At 35.9% G+C, this 19,719-nt stretch overlaps 1 protein-coding gene across 1 annotated transcript; it reads right to left on the bottom strand.

Moving 5' to 3' along the window:
• Positions 1-6,921: 6,921 nt before the first annotated feature.
• CDCA2 (cell division cycle associated 2) lies at positions 6,922-18,953 on the bottom strand. Its single transcript, XM_009579055.1, has 14 exons — positions 18,422-18,953; positions 17,780-17,910; positions 17,011-17,164; positions 15,980-16,182; positions 14,579-14,654; positions 13,471-13,706; positions 13,005-13,092; positions 12,268-12,488; positions 11,739-11,817; positions 11,066-11,118; positions 9,855-9,995; positions 8,943-9,117; positions 8,170-8,384; positions 6,922-7,767 (listed from the first exon to the last, which is right to left on the bottom strand). The coding sequence occupies exons 1-14, from the start codon at positions 18,951-18,953 to the stop codon at positions 6,922-6,924; spliced, it is 3,150 nt and encodes a 1,049-aa protein (XP_009577350.1).
• Between the last annotated feature and the right edge of the window lie 766 nt (positions 18,954-19,719).

Genomic DNA, 19,719 nt, shown 5'->3' with positions numbered 1-19,719 from the left:
TATGAAGGAGTGAAGCGTGGCTTCAAAAGTATCTTCAGTATAACTCAGTTGATTTAATGGATGGTGATATTAGATCCATATTTTTCACCCTGATGTTACAAGTGCTGGCAAATAAATGAAAGACACAGACCAAGGAAACTGAGTAACAACTTAATTCGAGAACAGCACAAAACCAAACCCAGACCACAGAGGGAACAAAAACCCCAGTTTTCTGATTCCTAGCTTGTTTAGTTTACTACATATTTAGGGCTTTCGAGGAATGATCACTGCTTGTTCTTGCAACTTCTCTTCAGACTTCGTGATCCCTTGTTTGTAATCTTTAATGATTTAATCATAATGATTTTTTTAAAAAAAAAAAGAGGCTCATTTATCTACTTAAAAGCATTAAAAGTTTTGCATGTTATTGGTTCAAAGGGATTTTTTCTTGTACGGTGGGGTTGTGAGGAATAAAAGATTTGTTTGCGGGGTGGGGGTTGTCCAGGCATGGTGTCTGTTTTGATAATTTAGTTTTAGTCCTTCATTGTTAACAATACTCAGAGGCTTCTGGGCATAGGTGATTAAATTAAAAGTTGTTATTATTATTAATAATAAATATGGTTGTTCAGACAATAAAACATGTTGCACAACATGAATTATCTTGGTTACACAGTACGTCTTCACTGAACTGATTGGCAATGCTAAAAAACAGCAGTAAGCCTGCACCATTAAAGAGGGTATTTAAACTAAACTTTAGTGGAGTTGGAAGCCAGTCCATAGCAGGCTTCTGTCAAGAGGTTTTACTGCTAGTTTGCTGGGTCTTGCGTTTGTAGAATTTTCAGTTTCTTGGTAGACCCTAAACTTTTAAAGCCTTGAATCACAACTATTTATCACCCATCAGGGAGCTACATAAAATGTATTTTCCTTCAGAATGACTATTCTCATAAAAAAAACTAATTTAAAAAAAAAAGACAATTAAGAATATTTTTTAAAAATCTACAATATAGCCCAACTAACTATAGTTACAGGGATTCTAAAAACTATGAACCACAAAAATTAATGCCACCTGCAAGCTGTAAATATGTGTATTATTTAATTTTTTTCCAAGTATTTTCTTTGGCTGTTACATTCAGCTGAACAAGGCCTAAAAATTGTCAAACTAAATTCTTGTTTAAGAGTAGAGCTCTAACTACTGCCAGTTTGAGTGAAACACACATCCAGGTTTAGGGAATATGTTTTGTTTATTTTGGCTGCAGCGCAGGGTAGAACATTTTCCATCCCATCCGAATGCAGTCAAAAAGGTTTTGAAATATTGCACAATAAAAGCCATTCATTATATCTGTCTCCTCTCCCTTCCAAAAACAAATATGGCTGACCAGTTCCAAATCTGTGCAGGGGGCAGGAAGATGGGAGTCAAGGGGTCACTGGAAATAACCCAAGACTAACACCAGGTTTTTCAGGTTTGAGTTAGGGAATATGTTCCATGCCCTCATTCCCAGCGCACACAGGTTTTTCTCCTTCCCCCTCCAAAGCTTGGTTAAAGTAGTTAATTGCTCTGTTATGCACAATTTACAGGACTTAATTACAAAACTAATACATTAGCCTTCTTGTCTATAAGTCACAGGCACAACTTCATCTTTTCCACTGGGATACAGTGAAATTAGACCTTACCTTATTTCAAGTTAAAACATTTTGATTTGCACTGTTTACCTCCTGATTTTAAAAACATGCAATTTGAAGGAATACCCACAACTACACTTTACAGTTTGTTTTTAGATTTATTTCCATTGCTTACCTACCTGTAAGCAGCTTGAAAATGAAATTTCTTTCACTTCCCACTCCTGTTCCTGTATGCTTAAGCTATACTTGGCACACTTCAATGGCTTTTTTTTTTTCTCCTCTCTCCATTGACTTATACATAGATCTAACAATGCTTTTCTGTTTGCTTCCTTGTGCATAGATCAGTCCATCACTAAAGTCTATCCAGCTCTAAGTGAACTATAAGAGTGCTAGAGGATTTGGAGTGAGAAGGAGGAAGAGTAGAGCACAAACATTTTAGTACATTTCTAAACAGCAACTAGACTAGATGAACACCAATAGTGAAATTTATATGCAACCCTCAGGTGTTTCAGTATCCCCTTCTATTGCCCAATTAGTCAGAAGCAAGTAGAGAAAAATAAGCTGACGACTAGATGAAGCTTTATTTACAGTTGATTATTTTGAAGTTAAAAAAAAAAAAAACCCAGACATATACTATTCTTGTTATTTTCTTTCCCCTGCTTATCATGAGTGTCAGGTTGAGAAAACTATTTTACTTCCGTTAACTCACATGTGAGAAAACTTGGTCACATCACCTCCACCTTTGTCACTTATATGCATCTTAATTATGGCAAAATATCAGCATAAAATAATTCCTAACACCTTCCCTTTAAAACTTGTGAAAAATTCAAGTATTGTTGCTCTTTGTATCTTCAGCTCACTAACATTAAGCAAGTTTAAGTGAAGACATTCCAACTGTGAAATACTCCTTACTGCTAGTTGTCAGATACTCAGCTATATGAAAATGTATCAAGACTGCATTTCATAGGATAGTGCAAGCAAAAGTGATATGTAATTATTCTTACTTATTAACGACATCATAATTACAGAGTGGCAAAATAATCAGTCTTTCTAGGACCCACCACTTATCCTCTATGTCAGTCAAAGCATGATAATTACATGGCAATCTGCTAAATGCAATTATTCAGCAATATACACTTAGTGCTAGCTATTACCATACTTGAAGCCATTTAAAGTCTATACAATACAGCACTTAACGTTAGTGAAGTACTTTTAAACACAAAGTAATCTTTATAACAACACTCTAAAGAGAGAAAAAGCCTCCCTTTAGAAGAGTAGGGAGAGTAAATGAGAGGTGTGGCTAACACCACAGATTTATTTAGATGCCACTATAATACACAAACTGACATGGAGCTCAGTACTGCACAAAAAAAGTTGAAACAGTGACTTAAATTGAAGGCTACAAAGGCTAGCCTTCACACTGGGAGACTGCACCAGCCGACTACCCAGTCGAACACACTGCGTAGTGATGCTTCACTGATCAAACAAAAACACGACTCAGTTTTACACTGCTGACTTTGTGCATTCTTCTGTCCAAGGACTTTTCTGGTTGTATTAGAGTGACTAAGCTAACCTAATGTGACACAACACCATTAAAATCTACTCCAGATAGCGCTGTAATTAACAGCCGAAAACTAGAACCACAAACTCAAAATATCTTGACACCTGTCTGCACTCACACACAGTATATCTTTCTTTTAAAAGTATACCTTTCTACACCCCAACATGGCAATGAAGACAAAAGACCACTTCAGAAAGTTCTTCTGTTGATTGAATAGGGATAGCAAAGGTGCTGGTGATTCAAAATTTAATGTTAACTCAATTTTAGAAAAGCAAATCTGAAAATGGAACAGCATTGTTCACTCTGCTGTTCGCACTTCCGGTATAAACAGCACGGCCACCAAGTTGTAGGTTACACCATTTCAGGAGTCTACAGAGATACTCTTCTGAGGAAGAGCAGCGAGTCACATGAGACTGAATGTTTAAAGTACTAAGACCATTTTGCTAGCCTTGCATGAAGAGCCCTCTCCCAAATTCCCCAGTTCCTTCCCATGCTAAACAGCCCCCAGTGTTAGCAATTCTCTCGCTCCCTATTCCGAGACAGATTCTATCTCAGGTCTTAACTATTAGGCAAGTCCCAAATCACCTCTTGCAACCCTAATCTCGAGCAATCAGAAAACACAGCCAGAAGAGACCTCAAGAGGCCATCCAGGACCTATCCTTACCCCTAGGAAGGATCATATGTCATTCCTGACAGATATTTGTTTAATCTGTTCTTAAAAGCCTCCAGTGATGGAGATTCCACAACTTCCCGAGGCAATGTATTCCCATGCTCAACTATCTCTGCTGCTGGAACTTTTTCTTAATGTTTAACAGAGACATTTTTCTCTAATTTAAACACATTATTTCTTGTCCCATTCAGTACAGATATGGAGAACAGATTATTACCCCCCTCTCCCTTACAACAACCTTCTGCATAATTGAAGACTTGTCTCCTCTCAAGACCTCTCCAGATTAAGTCCCGTTAACTGCAATCTCTTTATTTCTCTGTAGCTGCAAGCCATGCAAACTGCCATCAAGCATCTACATATAATCCCTAACAAGCCTTTTCAACCAAGCTGTGCCAGGAGGAAAATCCAAGCTTTGTTTTCTTCTCCTTACCCTTGCTCTTCTATTTCTGACTTTACTTACACTTCACATCTAAAGTGCACTTAGCCTATCCACTCAAGAAACCTCAAGGAAGGTTTCAAAGGAAACCTCTTCTAGTGCTGCTGTGACTGATGCATAGGACAGCAACATCACAAAAAGCACATTCTAGGCAGCATTTTAGATTAAGCCCTCTAGTATCATACATACTAGTTTATTACTTCTTCCTCCAGGACAACTCTTTACTTGACCTGACTATTCAAGTCTGGTGTTCAGTATCCTACACCCGCAGTCTCCAAAGGTTTCACTCGCTGCTAGATTTGATATCTAAAACCTGTACGGTAAACCCTAATGTCTCAGCTGCAACTGTTTAAGAATGCAATGTGATTTCTATATATAAAGTAATATCTGAATACAGTGCATAAGTGTTTCACTTTTCCAGATTAATTTCAGTGCATAGTTCAGTTGCTGTTTTGATTTTTGTTGAATGTTAGAAGTTGCAGCTATTATTAGTTTTAATCTCAAGGAGCTTTAGATTTTAACCTTAGCTAGTATCTCTTCAAAGATTTTGCACATTATGATATTATTTTCAAATTCAGTTACAACCATAAAAACTCATGTCAGACTGCCCTCTCCTGGTAAGCCAACATACTGCTATCACAAGATTCAACCCAAGTAACTATTGCCATTCTGTTTCCAAACCTAAAATTTTCATTGTGACACAAAAGCAAACCCCAAAATAAAACAATCAAGGAGACTGTTTTAATAGCTTCAGTAACGTTTCTGAAGCAGCATAAGATGAACAGTATTTAAGTAGTGAAGTTTCCTTCAAGTTGCCTTAGGAATTCTTGTCTTGGGAAAAACTGATGAGGTCTGTAGAGAAAAGTAAAACATGCATAAAAATGAAAGTGTTCTGTTTGCTTTTAAGCTTTATAAAAGCAGCCAAGTACATAAAGTATTTTATTCCACATCAATAATGTTAAAAACAAGGTCACAGAAGAGATCATTTTCAACAGAAAGCTATTTCCTTCAAGCTGGCACAGGTATTTCACTAGGGCTGAAACAGAACAGTATGAAAAATGAAAGCAACAGCAAATGTTTAAGTAGACCACCTACAGTCATCACTTTTTATTACATTGTTCAAACTAGAAGAATGAAAACAGTAGGATGACAGGTCAACTACTGAATAATATGCACTGTTATTTAGTACACATACACCGAAGATTGGAAGTGTCCAGGAATGAAGTACAGCTTTATTGTATGATGAATGTTTCACTTTCCTTAGCCAATTTAATTTTTTAAAATTAATGTTACATACAATAAAGATTTAAAAGCTTTTTTTTTTTTTTTTAAAAGACCAACCTTCACACCAGAGAAGCAGAATGTATTAACTCTTTCTAACACAAAATTTAGTCTTACTTATAGGAACTCTACCCCTGGCTTGTGCCCAGAAGGTAAAGCAAAGTCTTTTCAGAAGATGGTAACAGCTTCCCCGCCTTCTACTCCTCCCTTTCAAGCCAGAAGTGATTTCCTTCTTATTTGCAGAGAATCTCAAGGGGTTTTTTAGGATATTTTTGAAATCTGGAAGAAAATTCATGCAGATTTCAAAAGCAATTTATAAGGAACGATCAAGCATATGGGAAATATCAACACTTCAAGCAATTCTAGCTGAAAGGGCATACTTTACAACATCATGGTTTAACTACCAAATACAAATTCACTTTTTATGTCCTTCAATTAGACTTCAAAAATATAACAAAATCTTGCGTTTGAATCCTGTTCTTTCAAAAAAAGGAAAGAGCCCTATCAGCAAAATATGGATTAGTATCAACTCCCAATTGTCTAAAAAGTAACTTGTCACCACAGATCATGTTTTTGAACTATCAAATTTGTTCCTCTTTACTTAAAACAGCTGAGCGTCTCACACGTTTGTTGATATGACTCCATGAGCAACTTCTCACATTTGAGAGTGGAGCAAATGTAGCAAGATGGTCTACTAAACACATCCAGTCTAACAATCACTAAGATTCAAGGGCAAAAATCCTCCACTACTGTGCAGGTACCACAACTGTAAACATATTCATCTAAACACAAGAAAATCCCAGACTGTGATAACATGCATACAAATGATGCATAAACATTATTTAAATTTTGTATATTGTCATACTGCTGTATATTGCAACAAAATTCACTAGCCCCTAGAGCAATCCTGCTGAGAAAAATGAATCTTTGCCTTCCTGAAATGACTGAACTTGGTGTTGCAGAGAAAGTTGGTCTTTGTCGAGTTCTTTATAATATTAACAGTGTTTAATTGCTATCGCTCTACAGACAGCACTAAAGTATGAAAACACGTAAGCAAGGATGTAGACTACAATAAAGAGGTGATGTCAAATTCAGTTCATCATGGGAGAAAAATTTTTTATCCTCTTGATTACCTGCCATGACTGTCTACCAGACCAACGCTCTAAGCCAAGCTAGGTCTTCCACGCGGTTCTGATCTTCAAGCATTTTAGGCATCAAGACAAGGAAAATCAGTTCTAAGTTAATCAGAAAATGAATAAGGAAATAATAAGTAGGGAAATATAAGTGGGAGAGGGAACAAAACAGCACTTAAGAGAGAGAACACAGGAACCTAATACTGACCTTCACTTTAGAAAATCAGAGGTAGCTGAGACCTTGCTAAATGTTAGAGTTATTTTCAAGAGGTATTTCTACTTCTTCAGAGTGTTTTTGGCTAGTTCTGTCCTTCCTATATACAGAATTTGTTATGCTCCTTTTCGGGGTCTGAGACGAAGTTCTTGTTTCTTGAGGCGTGGATACACACGTGCTTTTCCTCCTCCATCTTTTGGAAGGACCGCCAGCAAGATGAACAGAGTCATTGTTCTCCTTCCCTGGTGCTGAAAACTGGATGAGATTTTGTTCTCTATGGTGAATATTCTCAGATTCTGTAAGGATGGATGTGCTTATTGTTCTCCTGATTTTGCAAGCAGAAGCCAGCAGAGGAGGGTTCTTCTGAATCTCACTGGGTACTTCAATCCATGCAAGTCCTTCAATTTCTGCATCTTTATGTAATCTCATGCTGCGCCTCACTCTCTTTTCGCCACTGTTCTCACTCTTTCTCCTAAAAGGCTCTAAGGAGTCATTTTTTAGCTGAGGAGCAGATAAGACTTCTTCCACATTAAAAGAAGAAACTGGAAGGTTGTTTCCCGTTATTTCCAATTTTTCAACAGGAGGAAAATAGATGGCACTAATTCTTATTCTTCTTCTTGATGGACTACCTCTTACAGAATCTTTTTGTGGACACCGAGTTCTTCGGGCACCCTCATGTACACTAGTGTCCTGTTGTTCCAGAAATTCTAGCCCAGTTAGCCGCTCTGCCTTATTTAGGAGATTTCCTTGTAATTTCTTGGGTTTTATCAAGGAATCACTTTCTTTTGCCTCTTTTACACATGCAGTCTCTTTATCTCGCTGGAAATAGTCAGATGTATCAAAAACACACTTTGCATCTGGCACAATATTTGAAAACTGGGAAAAAAAAAAATTTTTTTTTTTTTTTAAATATAGGCAAAAGGTAATCCACAAAAAGCTCATTTCAAACAGCTGACAACTAAACAACTGCTACTGTTTTCCTCACCAGGTCTAGTCATTCTCAAAAAACCCCAACCAACCAACATATAGAATTCTGTATGTTGGAATCTGCTCCAATGTGGAGCCAAACTCATGCTGCGTGAGGCCTTGTTCAGCTGAGTTCTGAATACCTTCTTCCAAGGATGGAGATCCCATGGCCTCTCCAGGCAGCCTGTTCCAATGTTCAATCACTCTTAGAGTTAGGTTTTTTCTTCCCCCGAAACATTACCTTTTTGATCCAACAACATCAAGCACAAATCTGACTTATTTTCTAGCAGTATCCTTCAGCATTTCAGTTACCTTAAGATCAATGCCAGAAAGAGACTTCGGATCACCATCTGACCCCTGAAACACTGTATCATTGGAGCTGCTGGCTTCTACAATGTCCGGGCCGTTAGGGCTTGAATACATATGAACCGCACGGATGTTTTTTGCTTTCATTCCTTCAGCCACTAGCTTCTGCTGAACATCCTTGTGAGCATTCCTGGATTTGGTATTATCTAAAAATATGTCCTCTGAATTAGAATAATAAGCACTTAGAATTAAAATTACTCAACTTTACTTGTGAATGTACAAAATCTTTTTTAAAATATTACAATAAAAGCTTTATAGTATTTACTTATATAGAAGTAACCTTTTGAACAACCATTCCAGATAACCAGTGTAAAACAAAAACAAAAAAACCCCCCACAAACACCAAAACCAAAAACCAGAAAGCTACTGCACATCACTTAACTATTCGTGCCCAACTTACCAGTTTTAAGGACTATGAAAATACCATTATCCAGTCAAAGTACAGAGAGGCTTTTTTTTGTCAGCTTTACACTGGAGTCCAACAAGAATTACCTTTATCCAGTTGGAGATCATTGATCTATTAGATCCTCTGGACTCTACTGTTACAGAATTACTTATTTTTTATTATTTACTTATTAAAAGTAAAAAATGTATACTGGGCTCTTTACCTATGCACAGAACTCAAGATAACTATCAACAGTTTCTTTATATAACTGTTGAAATAAAAAATTAGAAGCAACAGAAGGAGCAAGGCAAAACAAAACTAAAGAACACATTACCTGAAAAAAATGCATTTGCCTTTGGTGACTTTGGAGATGAGGCAGAAGAGAAAACCTCTGGAATTTCAGGGATAGGGCTGAGAAGCGGTTTTTTAGAAGCCATTTCTCTTTCCCCATATAAAGATTTTTTTACTTTTTTCTTTCTTCTTTTCCCATAGCTTGTATGTTTTATTTTCTGAAGAGATTGAGAAGACTGAATAGAGCACAATGTAATTACAATATTTTCCAACAAGTAAGTGACACCATTACTGGATTTTGATGCATAACAATTGTTTCCCCTAAAATGAAGGTTCCACTCGTTCTGCCATCTCCACATTAATCTAAAAACTCAAAGCAAAGAAGAATTACTTCTCAAACATGAGATGTGATTTTTGTTTCATTTAACCAAATCTAGAAGTCAAAGAAATTACTCTTTCAGCTCAAAACTACAGATTCTTCATTCATGCTTAGTTTGAAAAGGAATATGTGCTTTCCCTTCCAATACATGAAAGCAAAAATCTTTTAGAAGTCTCATACCTTTACAATACTTAACTAGCATATAACTGGGCAAGTTTGAAGAACTACCACTGCATACACGTGGTGAGAGAAGAACCATAAACTCATTTTCTGTCCCTGAAGTCTGAAAAGCGACACCACCCCTGCTTCACCTCCATAAAGTATCCCTTTTGCCCTGGAAGTACTTAAACCCTGCTAGTCAGCCTTAACAAGCAAGAAAAAGAGGTGTGGCAGTAAGTGTAGGAAAACAACATAGGCATTAAGAGGAGACTATTGGCAGCAATAGGAAACAAAACACCCTTTAGAAAATCTTTCCTACAAAGATCAAAATGATCACGTAAAACACACAAGAAGGAAGAGACACTTGGATAGAGAAATAAAGGCAGTATTCACCAACTGCAGTGGCCTGTCACTTACCTGTGTCTTTTTGGCAGCAGATGTGGTTATATTCTTTTGCTTTTGAAACTTGTTCTTTCTTGGATTTCTAGTATCTTTAGCATTCTTAGTATTTGTGGCTCTTGAGATGCTAAAATCAGTCCCCTCTGAAACGGTGCTACACTGTTGAGGAACACAAATTTTATGTTGTTGGGGTGGATGTGTATGTGCACATGCATACGCTTGCTTTTTTTAAAAATACACCACAGTCCAACAGTCATCAGAATCACATTGTAATTAGTCTCTGTTATTTCATATATGCGGTCATAAGAGCTAGACACAGTTGGAAATTAAGATTTATAGAGCCAGTCTCTTCACACAGTACAATATAGTTCTATTTGTACAAAAAGGACATTCTAATGGGAAAAAGAGTAAATTTTCATCTTCAGCTATTTCTTTCAGAGAAGATGGGTTACTTTTTTCTTTTTTTTTTTTTTGCCTTCTCCCTCCAATAAAGCACACTAGAACTGTACAACACTAAAGTCTGAAAGCACTTCTTACAGAAATTGTTGTACAATAAATTCTATGCACCTTAAAATTCCAGCAACCAGAACAGATACACGTATGATATTCTGCCTGCCTTATGGCTAGCAGACAAAAAGGTTAACAAGACTGAAGATCTTTAGCACTGGACTTAGGAACACAACCACATTTTCAGTGGTACTGAAAGTCGTCACAAGTTGCAGAATAAACTTTACTTTATTAGCCTCTATCTCATGTTCCTATATCTCAAAGAAATTAAACCAAATAGAAAAATTAGACAGAAAACTTTGTTTCCATTCTCCTCAATTTTCTGTGATTATAACTTTTTAGATTCCCATGAGTGAAGCCCCTGATCCTATGAATGAAAGTCTATGAATAAATCTCTTCTAAATTTTGTCAGACTATTTGGGAAAGTTCCTGGAAAATTCAATAGAAATAGTAAATTTAAGTATCAGGCTATAACTAAAAATGTTTTTAATAACTGGAAAACCAGTTTCACTCAAAAATGAGATTTCCTTAAGACAATTACCTGCACTACCATGAGATATTTCCATATACCTGGATATATACAATCCTTATACCTGAGGCTGTAAAAACTCTTATAAGCAGCAGGAGTTATAGAAGATAACAATTCTGCCTGAAGTTTAAAAAAAAAAAAAAAAGAAAAAGGGAAAAAAAAAAAATCAAACATCATCACTAAAGCAACTTACCTTTCTTTTAGTAGAAGAACGAGTTGTTACGATGTCAGATTTATCAGTTTCTGCTATTATATGTGAATAAAATAATAATACTGATTCAGTTGCAACACAAAAAGTTAATCACCTTTTGAGGAAATTTTTCTAACATTATGCACAGCGTGTTTAGTCATCTTAGTCTTGAGTAACATTTTCTGCATAAAAGACTATCAAACATGGCAAGATAAAAAAAATATTTAACAGGTTGCTTTACAAACAGAGGAAAACATAACTTGTGAGGATTTCATAAGAAAATAATTAGCGCTTACACAGCTTTCAGACACACATGCACAACCCCCTTTCAATTTTTTTTGTAGCTGTTGTCTTGCTTGCTATTTTAAAAACATCAGAATTACAATATCAGAATCAAGATAATAAGCCCAGTTACTTAAAGCAGCAAGTCTAATTATATCAGTCACTTTCACAGAAAAATACCAAAAGGTCAAATAACATTCAGTTAACCTAAACAACAGGTAAACATTGCAGCTACTGCAAAGACCTTTAGTAGAAAGCAAGAGCATTTAAATTTTAGCATAATTGAAATATATCCCCTGTATAAAAGCAAACAAGCAAAACCACCCTGTCATCTCTCAATTTTCAGGTACAGAAAGATGCATTACCTAATGACAAAAACACAAGTGGGGGTTACCTTCTGCATTTTCAACAGGTAAGAGGTCTTCTGCAGCAACAGAACCTTCCGCTAACTCTTGAAGAGGCTCAACGCATTCCTTTAAAAAAAAAAGTTAATTTTTTTAGCAATATACTATACCAGATATATACTGAAAAACACTTTGTCCATTAGTGTTTGGAACAGCCAGGTGATTTTTTTTTTTTTCCCCTTAAAAAAATGCAGCAGCTCATTTGCTATATATGGCAAAAAGAAATACAGTATCAAAAGTATATGAATAAGCCAAGACAAAAACATTTCATGTGCTACCAGTACTCAACTTTAAACATAGCTCTACAGGCCAAAATGCTATTTAGAATTCATAAAGCAAAAGAAAACGTTCTCAATGTCATTCTAATGCTTCAAGCAGACTGTATTTTAATATTTTAGCAATTTCTTTTCAAAACCAAGCAGACCAAGGAAAAACTTAAACAAAAATTGAACATTCACGGAGACTAAGAGGCTGTTTTTATAGCTTAAAAAAAAAAAAAAACCACAACAAAAAACTTACATCACTGCAGCCAAAGTTTGGCTGGGATAATGGTTCTTCAATGAGACTTAACCTTGCAAAAGGGCTATTACTTTGTAGTCCTGGATGACGGACTGGCGTTGCTCCTTTGCGCAATGGAGTATTTGCAGGCAAAGTTTCGTCAAATATTTCTGGACTTAGAACTTCTCCAAAAGTAACTCTTTTCTTCTTTGGCTTTTCAGAGTTATGTCTTTCAGTTTTCTCTATTGTAGTAAAATAGATAGACTGCTTAGTGAACTTGGAACTTTAATAGAGCAGAATCTTTTCAAGATCTTTTTATGGGTCTTAACATTCTCTTAAAAATCACCCCCCCAACCAAGCAGCAAAATAGCACCTTTACATGTCCTGTGGATTCAACCAGAATTTTCAGTGTAGCTTTATTACAGTATCAAGAATTAAAGAAGAAAGAAAATAGAAGACTAGAAATGACTAGCTATTCCACAAGTTCCAGTTGACAAGCGTAAAATTTCTTGAAAAATAGGTGATTCTATTCTGGTATTAATGGATTTCTTTAGTTTTGGTGTGGTTTTTTCTATTTTTTTTTTAACAGACATTATTTTCCTTGGCAATCTTATTTTCCACTTCACGCAGTAGGATGCCACTCATAAGCTACTTCAGTCATGGTTAGTGCATATCATTCTTCAGATTTAGTAAGAAGGCAAAACCTTATGGTCCCACATAATACTCTGCCTATTTAAAAAACAAAAGGGGAATCTGACCTGTTTGCAATGCTTCAAAGATTTTTGCACAATTGGAGACTGTGAAAGATTCACCTCCTCCTCTGTCAACTGCATCATTCGAGTATTCCTATCAAATTTAAGTGATACAACCATCTATTCAATACCATTTAATTAAAATATTGTCCTTGTTCAAATCAAAAGTGAAAATAACTTTTTCTGTAAGCAACATTTAATAAGTCCTATTGTTTAAAAAACCTACTTGTTTTCTAAATGAATATAACTCAACAACATACATATGGATCTTCTCATAACATGAAAGCTTCAAATAAAGCTTCCAAGATGACCAAACAGCAAATAGATATCCATTGATAGCATTAAATTATTTCCGATGCGTGTCAATCGCTCAAAAAGTATCTTTAACCATGATTCAACTTCTGGTAGTTCAATAATGACTGCAAAAGTTCATCCTTAGCATTAGTACCTCCATATAAGTCAGTTAACCAACCTTCATGCTATCCATTAGTTGTTTTATTGGCGTTTTCTTTAATACAGATCGCAGATGTGAGCCACTCTGTGTATGTTCATTTAATGAAATATTTCCCGTTTGCAGTGGTGTGATAGGTGGCTTGCTTTCATCAAATATTTCCAGGCTCCGTTGTTCCACAAAACCAACTTTCTTTCTGCTTAGATCTGATATAACATTACCTCTAACATCTTTAGTGATGTGGTCAGAACTGAAGTCTTTAGAGCAAGTAGACAGAGAATGACAATTAAAGACTGAAGTAAAATTGAGAAGACTTTAGTATTAGCAACATGAATTATAAATGTACACATCTCTATAGATTCTGTGCATCTACATCACCTAGCACCTCAAAAAAATCCATTTCTTTCTAAATTTCTCCTACTATTGTGCCACATTTACATTTCATATTTTGATAAATTTACAAAACATACAAAAGTAAAAAGGGAGCACTGCATGAAGGAAAAGACATTTTGCATAAGGATTTCTCTTTCATCCATGTAAATTGGGGGGGGGAGGGGGAGTATTCTCTAGTGTACAGAGAGGGACTCTTACATTAACATCCCCTCTCTCCTTCACAGGCATGAACTACTCAACTATACTTTTCCCTAAAAATGGCCTGACTAACAAAATGCGGGGAAACTCTAAACAATTATTCCCAGCCTGTGTCTCAGTTTGAGCTTGCTTTTTCTACCAGAATCAAATTGCTAACATACCACCCAAGAGGCCCTACCCCACCTTCCAAATATTTCAGCTCCTCTCATAAAAGCTATTTCCTTCCCATGAACTGTGCTTAAGTAAAAAAAAGTTTAATGCTATACTGAACAAGCTCTGAATTCTGTTTTTAAACTGGGACTTGAGCCTCCTCTGCAGCAGCACTTGAACAGATCATTACTTGCAGTACTTCTTTTTTTTTGTTCCCCCATCAGCCTTTATGTCAAAGTTATACCAGGTTTCTATGGCTTTATAAATTGTAGACAAGATGACAAACATGGGTTGACTGCTTGTGAAACATTTCTTTACAAATATTCTAAGTATTTTTACTTTCTAATAAGAATATAACAAATATTATAATAGTGATGAATCCTCTTACCATGGCCTGTTTCTAAGATATCTCTCATTAGAACAGCCTCCGACTCAATAGGACTGTGTTGTTCATAAGCCCATTCCTAGCAAAAAAGTTACAAGATTATATATAGATATCTCATCTATTTATATATACACCCAGACAACATGATAAAGAAATAAAAAAATATAACCTGCTGAGTTTTTTGTGAAGCACTTGACATAAATCTGTTTTGCCTCTGTCCTCATTACTCGTTTGTAATATCTATGAAGGATACTTTTCAAAGTGTTGCTTCAAGTGATTATTTATTAGCATCACAAGTATCAACTGCAATCAACACAGAAGAATAATACTGAGGTTTCTCAATCCTCAACTGATTGAACTGTTGTTGAACAGAGTAGAAAATATTTTTCACCTGGTTGCTGAACCTTTTAATTAAAAAAGAACAGGGGACACTGAAGTTTTTCAAATCAATCTCAATATTCAAAGGTGGGGGAGTGGTGGTGATGTAACTACTTGCAAATGCTGCCTTTTAAAATAGCATGAACTACAGATTTTTTTAATCCCATAGCCAAGGATTTCAGAGTTCTCCCAATCATCCACTACTTCAGTTAATTTATTTTCCCAAAACACTAAGGCTAAATGCTTAAAAGGATTAGACATCAGAAACGAAAAGAAGATGGAATGAAAAACCTGTATATTTTAATCACTAATTTAGGAAGTTTCTTCCTAACCTCCATACAACTGTTACACTATCAAAGCTGTTTTACAACTCGGAAGCTGCTAGGTCCAGCAGCATCAGAGGACACACCTAGCAAAACGGCCCCCATCTTCACTGTTTTTATATAAGACACTAATAAAAGGATCGCTAGAGATATTTATACAGAAGACAAATTAATTTCTCCATCTGTATACAAGTACATCTTTTTTTTTTTTTTTTTAATGGAATATGAAATAACTGCCGAACAGATAAAAGGTGAGGATTAAAAATTGCATTCGAAGTCATCCCAATGATCAGTAAAGTTGGTTTTGACATCTGGAAGAAGCTGTATTTGCCAGATTTGTGAATCTGACATCTCACATAGTTACAGCTGATTCAAAAGAATTAAGACATATTTAAATTTTATTAATAGAATAAAATAAGCTTTTCCATGTGATTATCAGAAAAAGGATAATCCTATTGACTAGAACAGCTTATAGCATCCACATTGAGTATTTGCATGTAAAAGAAAACTGAGCGCAGCCTCAGAGGAGCCAGCAGCAGGTATCTGAGGTTAGCCTATATTCACTGTCAGTCCAAAAGGATCAGTGTCCAATGCCAGATTTTGCTTCCCTTGACTTGTCATAATAAGACTTAAAATTCCTGCAAGAGAGATTTGCTGTACTATTTGTTTTCCCCATGTTCTTTGCCCACACTTATATAAGTACCTTTGAAACAGCAGCAGCAGGTTCAGTGATAGTCACATCTTGGTGTGAAGACAAGATAGTGCTTATCTTGGTATCAGACTTACTGCTGTTGGTTAAATTTTGTCTTAAATTTTCTTTCAAATCAGCTCCACTGTTGTCTGACATGAACTTTTCACTCCACTGATCCAGGTTCCACTCTTTTGTAAAAAGTACTTTGTCCTGAGCTGCATCAATTAAAAACAAAACAAAAACCGAACAACAAACCACAAGGACAAACTTCAGATTTTTCAATGAATGCTCTTTTTGTGTTTCTTCACCAAAAGGATGGTGAGATTCAAAAAGCTAAGTAATTTTCTAGTTAGGAAAAAGAAAAACACATGCTTTTTTTTTTGTTCTACTTTGAAAATAACATCACCAAATCTTCAAAAACAAAGCACTCTTTTCATACAAATGTTAAGAACCACCAGTATCAGAGAAGTAAAGCACTGTAGTTTGCTTTACACTACCACTTCTCAAAGTTCACACAGTACTGCTCTGACTTGCTTTTGCAATACTTACTATTTTAATTAAGACATAAGGATGTTAACACCACAGTAATGTAACATGATTTCTAAAATTACTGCACTTAAAAGTTATTAAATAAAAGTTTGCACATCACGATCAAGAGATATAACAGTTCAACAGCTAAAACCAGTTGTCATAAAAACCATTCCCAGTTTCATGGAAAAAGTGTGAAAACACTAATGCTTAGTGAAAAGTAAATTAAAGGGTATAAATCTAGAAAGTAAAACTAAGAAAACAGTCACAAAAAATACTAGTCTTCATTGTTCTTCGGGAATTATTCTGAGAAACCACTATTCAGGATGCACTAAGAAATAAGATAGGTTTAAACAAATAAAAAACCTCAAACCAAACACAAAAAAACTGTGCCAACCCTTATAAAGGAAATTTTTTTTTGTTTTATATTAAGTGTTTGTAGTTTTGTACTTTTTGGCCTAAAGGAAGACCTAATGTTTAAGATAAACCATTGATCAGAAATATAATCAACTTACAAGAACCTGCTTCCTGGGAAGCATCATCCACTTGTGACAGTCCAGAGAAGCCAGTCTCCCCTTCAGCTTCTTGTACTGATTTAAAAGATGTTTGAAAGGCATCTATTTTGTCCTTCAACGACCTGACATTTTCATGTTTAAAAGCACTAACCTGCTAAAATAAAATTAACTTCATGAGACTTTTTTTTTCCCAGGATGACATGGGCTTTATTACCTTGTATTTGTTCTTTGGCATAAAACAAACTCAGAGAAGAAGCCAATCTTGTATTTAATCTGGCTGCAATTTTAGTTGTATGGTAAAAATATGCAAAAAAGGAACTGTATCAAGAAATCTGTTCAGTTTTACTGCCTTTCATAACCTGTCCATCTAGACCATATCCACAATTTGTCTTCTGACAGTCTATCCTAGTTTGAGTTAAGAACAAGTCTGATTAAAAAACAAGTTACTTATGCTAGTATTTACTTCACTTTGAACTATCAATACTTTAATTAGCCAAAAATCAAGCATGGCAAATGCAGGAAAGTAAAGGTTATGGTAAACAAAAGTTAAAATATATGAGCAAGCTAGACATGGAGAAAAGAGTCCAGACTCTACACAAACCAACCTGTATTCCAACCAACCCCTTATTCTAAAGTAAGGTGTCCAAGGGAAGTCAACAAAATTAAGGCCATGGTTATTCCTTCTACTGGCTTCTTCCTGAGACTTGCCTTCTCTTTCTGCCAGTATATGTTGATTCCTGGGGGGAACTAAACTGAGAAAGACTCTCACCTGTGTAAAAGCTTCTTTTTGCCTGTTGCTTCTCTGTTGGGCAAGGTATCGAATAAGGGTGTTATGTTCTGGTGACCCCCGTACTCCAATTGCTGATCTTCGTCTAAATTTTAATGAAGTTGGAGACTTCCCTGAAATGGGGACAGGAGAGGAAAAAAAAAAGATTTTTTTTTTGTAAGAATACCTACAGCTTTAAAATGGTAATTTTTTTTTCTTTTTAAGAGTGATTTATGCTATTTATGAAAACATCCGAAGTTAGCTCCTGAAGTCAAGAAACCTTCCTGAGCAAAAGCAAATTAACTTCCTAAAAGCAAGTTAATATTTAACTAAACTATATACCACATGAGGAGCTGTCTTTCTTTTAGTTTTTCAATTGCTAGTTAAGGAACTGTCTACCAATACTTGCAGAATTTGTCTTACTACTCCCTTGTGAAACTCACTGACACCTAATCAATCTGGACAGAAAAAAGTTAAATAGGGAATTAAAGCAACATCCTATCACAGTCTTATCCTTGGATATATTCAAACTCAGCCAGACAACCTGAACCTGACCTAAATTGAAGCTCTTGATAAGACGTTGGACTAGATGACCTCCAGATGTCCCTCTGAGAAGGACACAATCATTAGTCACTGCAGCCTTACCTATAGATCGTTTAGTAAAACTTTCTTGAGTAATCCCAAATTGAGCAATTGTTACAGTTGCAAAATCAACAGGTTTTTTCCTCTGTTTCTCTGATATTCCACAATCAGATTTTTCTTCTGCTTTGTCCCTACTAGGTGTCAAGTAGCATTCATCCCCCAAAGAAATAGGTCTACTTCTTGAAAAATTTTCCTTACTGTTCAAAGGCAAGGAAGGTTCACCAATCATATCCCCTTTTAGAGTATCAAAAAAGCATTCAGTAAACTGACAGCTAACAACATCCTCCTTGTTGTGGTATGATTCTCTCTCGAGGCCTTTGGTGTACTTCAGGGTGCATTTTTGCAACTGTGCCTGATTCCCATCACTTAAATTCTCCTTCTTGGATGCCTTTATGACTTTTGATTTAGTCACTTTGCAAATCTTCTGGTCTTTGGACAGATCAGGGGAAGAGGCCTCTTCCTTCTCTTCAGTATATCTACTCTCATTTTCTTTAACTTCCAGGGGAGCATTTATATTCTTAGATCGTCTGTGCATTGTTAGTGATTTATTTTAAGAAACATTCAGTCAGCCTTTGCTGTCGTGTAATTACAGACACCTATCAAAAAGAAAAAGAGATTTTAATAGGTATTTGGTAAGAGCAAGAGTTCACTACCATTCTCAAACTTCTACCAAATCTAGGTTTTTCCTGGAACGAGGTGTTTAACAGCGTGGTGGAAAGGGAAAGTCTTATCTCCAGAAAGCTACACAGGAAGGACACAAAAGGCTAGCACTATAAAGAAAAATGCATAGCAATATAAACCTGCAACAGAAGTGTTTCACGAGTCAGGAAATACAAGGCTACGCGTTCACTCTTTATCAGACTTAAACTTCATGTTAGTATAAAATATGTTAAGCACAATCACACTGTGATCGTTTTGCTATAAGTGTTGCAACAAGTATAAGCAGTTTAACTAGAAAATTTAAGACGCTAACGTTTTTTGCACTTAGTTTCTTGTATTTTAAGTTAAGCATGTAGAATTCAATAATGTCAGTCTGAAACTTTGGTTCCACAAATACATGCACTTTTCCGTACTTTGCGGAACACGAATTAAGCTGTTAAATACCTCGTGCACAACTTTTTTTCTTTTTTTAGTAAGTCCACAGTAAAAGTTGATTCCTACATCTCCCCGGTTATACAAGCGAGAGACATGATTGTGCGAGGGATCAGTGTCCAACACCGGCCCTTCCCGGGGTGCACCCCCCCCCCAAGGGCTCCCCGTAGGTACCCCTTCCCACGCACCCCCCTTCCCCAAGCACCCCA

Source organism: Fulmarus glacialis, unplaced genomic scaffold (genome assembly GCF_000690835.1).
Source record: "Fulmarus glacialis isolate BGI_N327 unplaced genomic scaffold, ASM69083v1 scaffold44935, whole genome shotgun sequence".
NCBI classification, from domain to species: Eukaryota; Metazoa; Chordata; class Aves; order Procellariiformes; family Procellariidae; genus Fulmarus; species Fulmarus glacialis.
Note: the sequence above shows the minus strand (reverse complement) of the source record. Positions and strands in the feature narration are given on the sequence as shown.

What these genes read in the sequence shown, in the direction of transcription:
- CDCA2 (XM_009579055.1), bottom strand. Translation starts at nt 18,953, where the DNA reads ATGCACAGACGATCTAAGAATATAAATGCTCCCCTGGAAGTTAAAGAA. An exon ending in CAAACTTTGGCTGCAGTGAT is followed by an intron (nt 11,818 to 12,267) that starts GTAAGTTTTTTG and finishes TTTTTTTTAAAG; the next exon opens with GAATGCGTTGAGCCTCTTCA. An exon ending in GTTCTTCTACTAAAAGAAAG is followed by an intron (nt 9,996 to 11,065) that starts GTAAGTTGCTTT and finishes GTTCCTCAACAG; the next exon opens with TGTAGCACCGTTTCAGAGGG.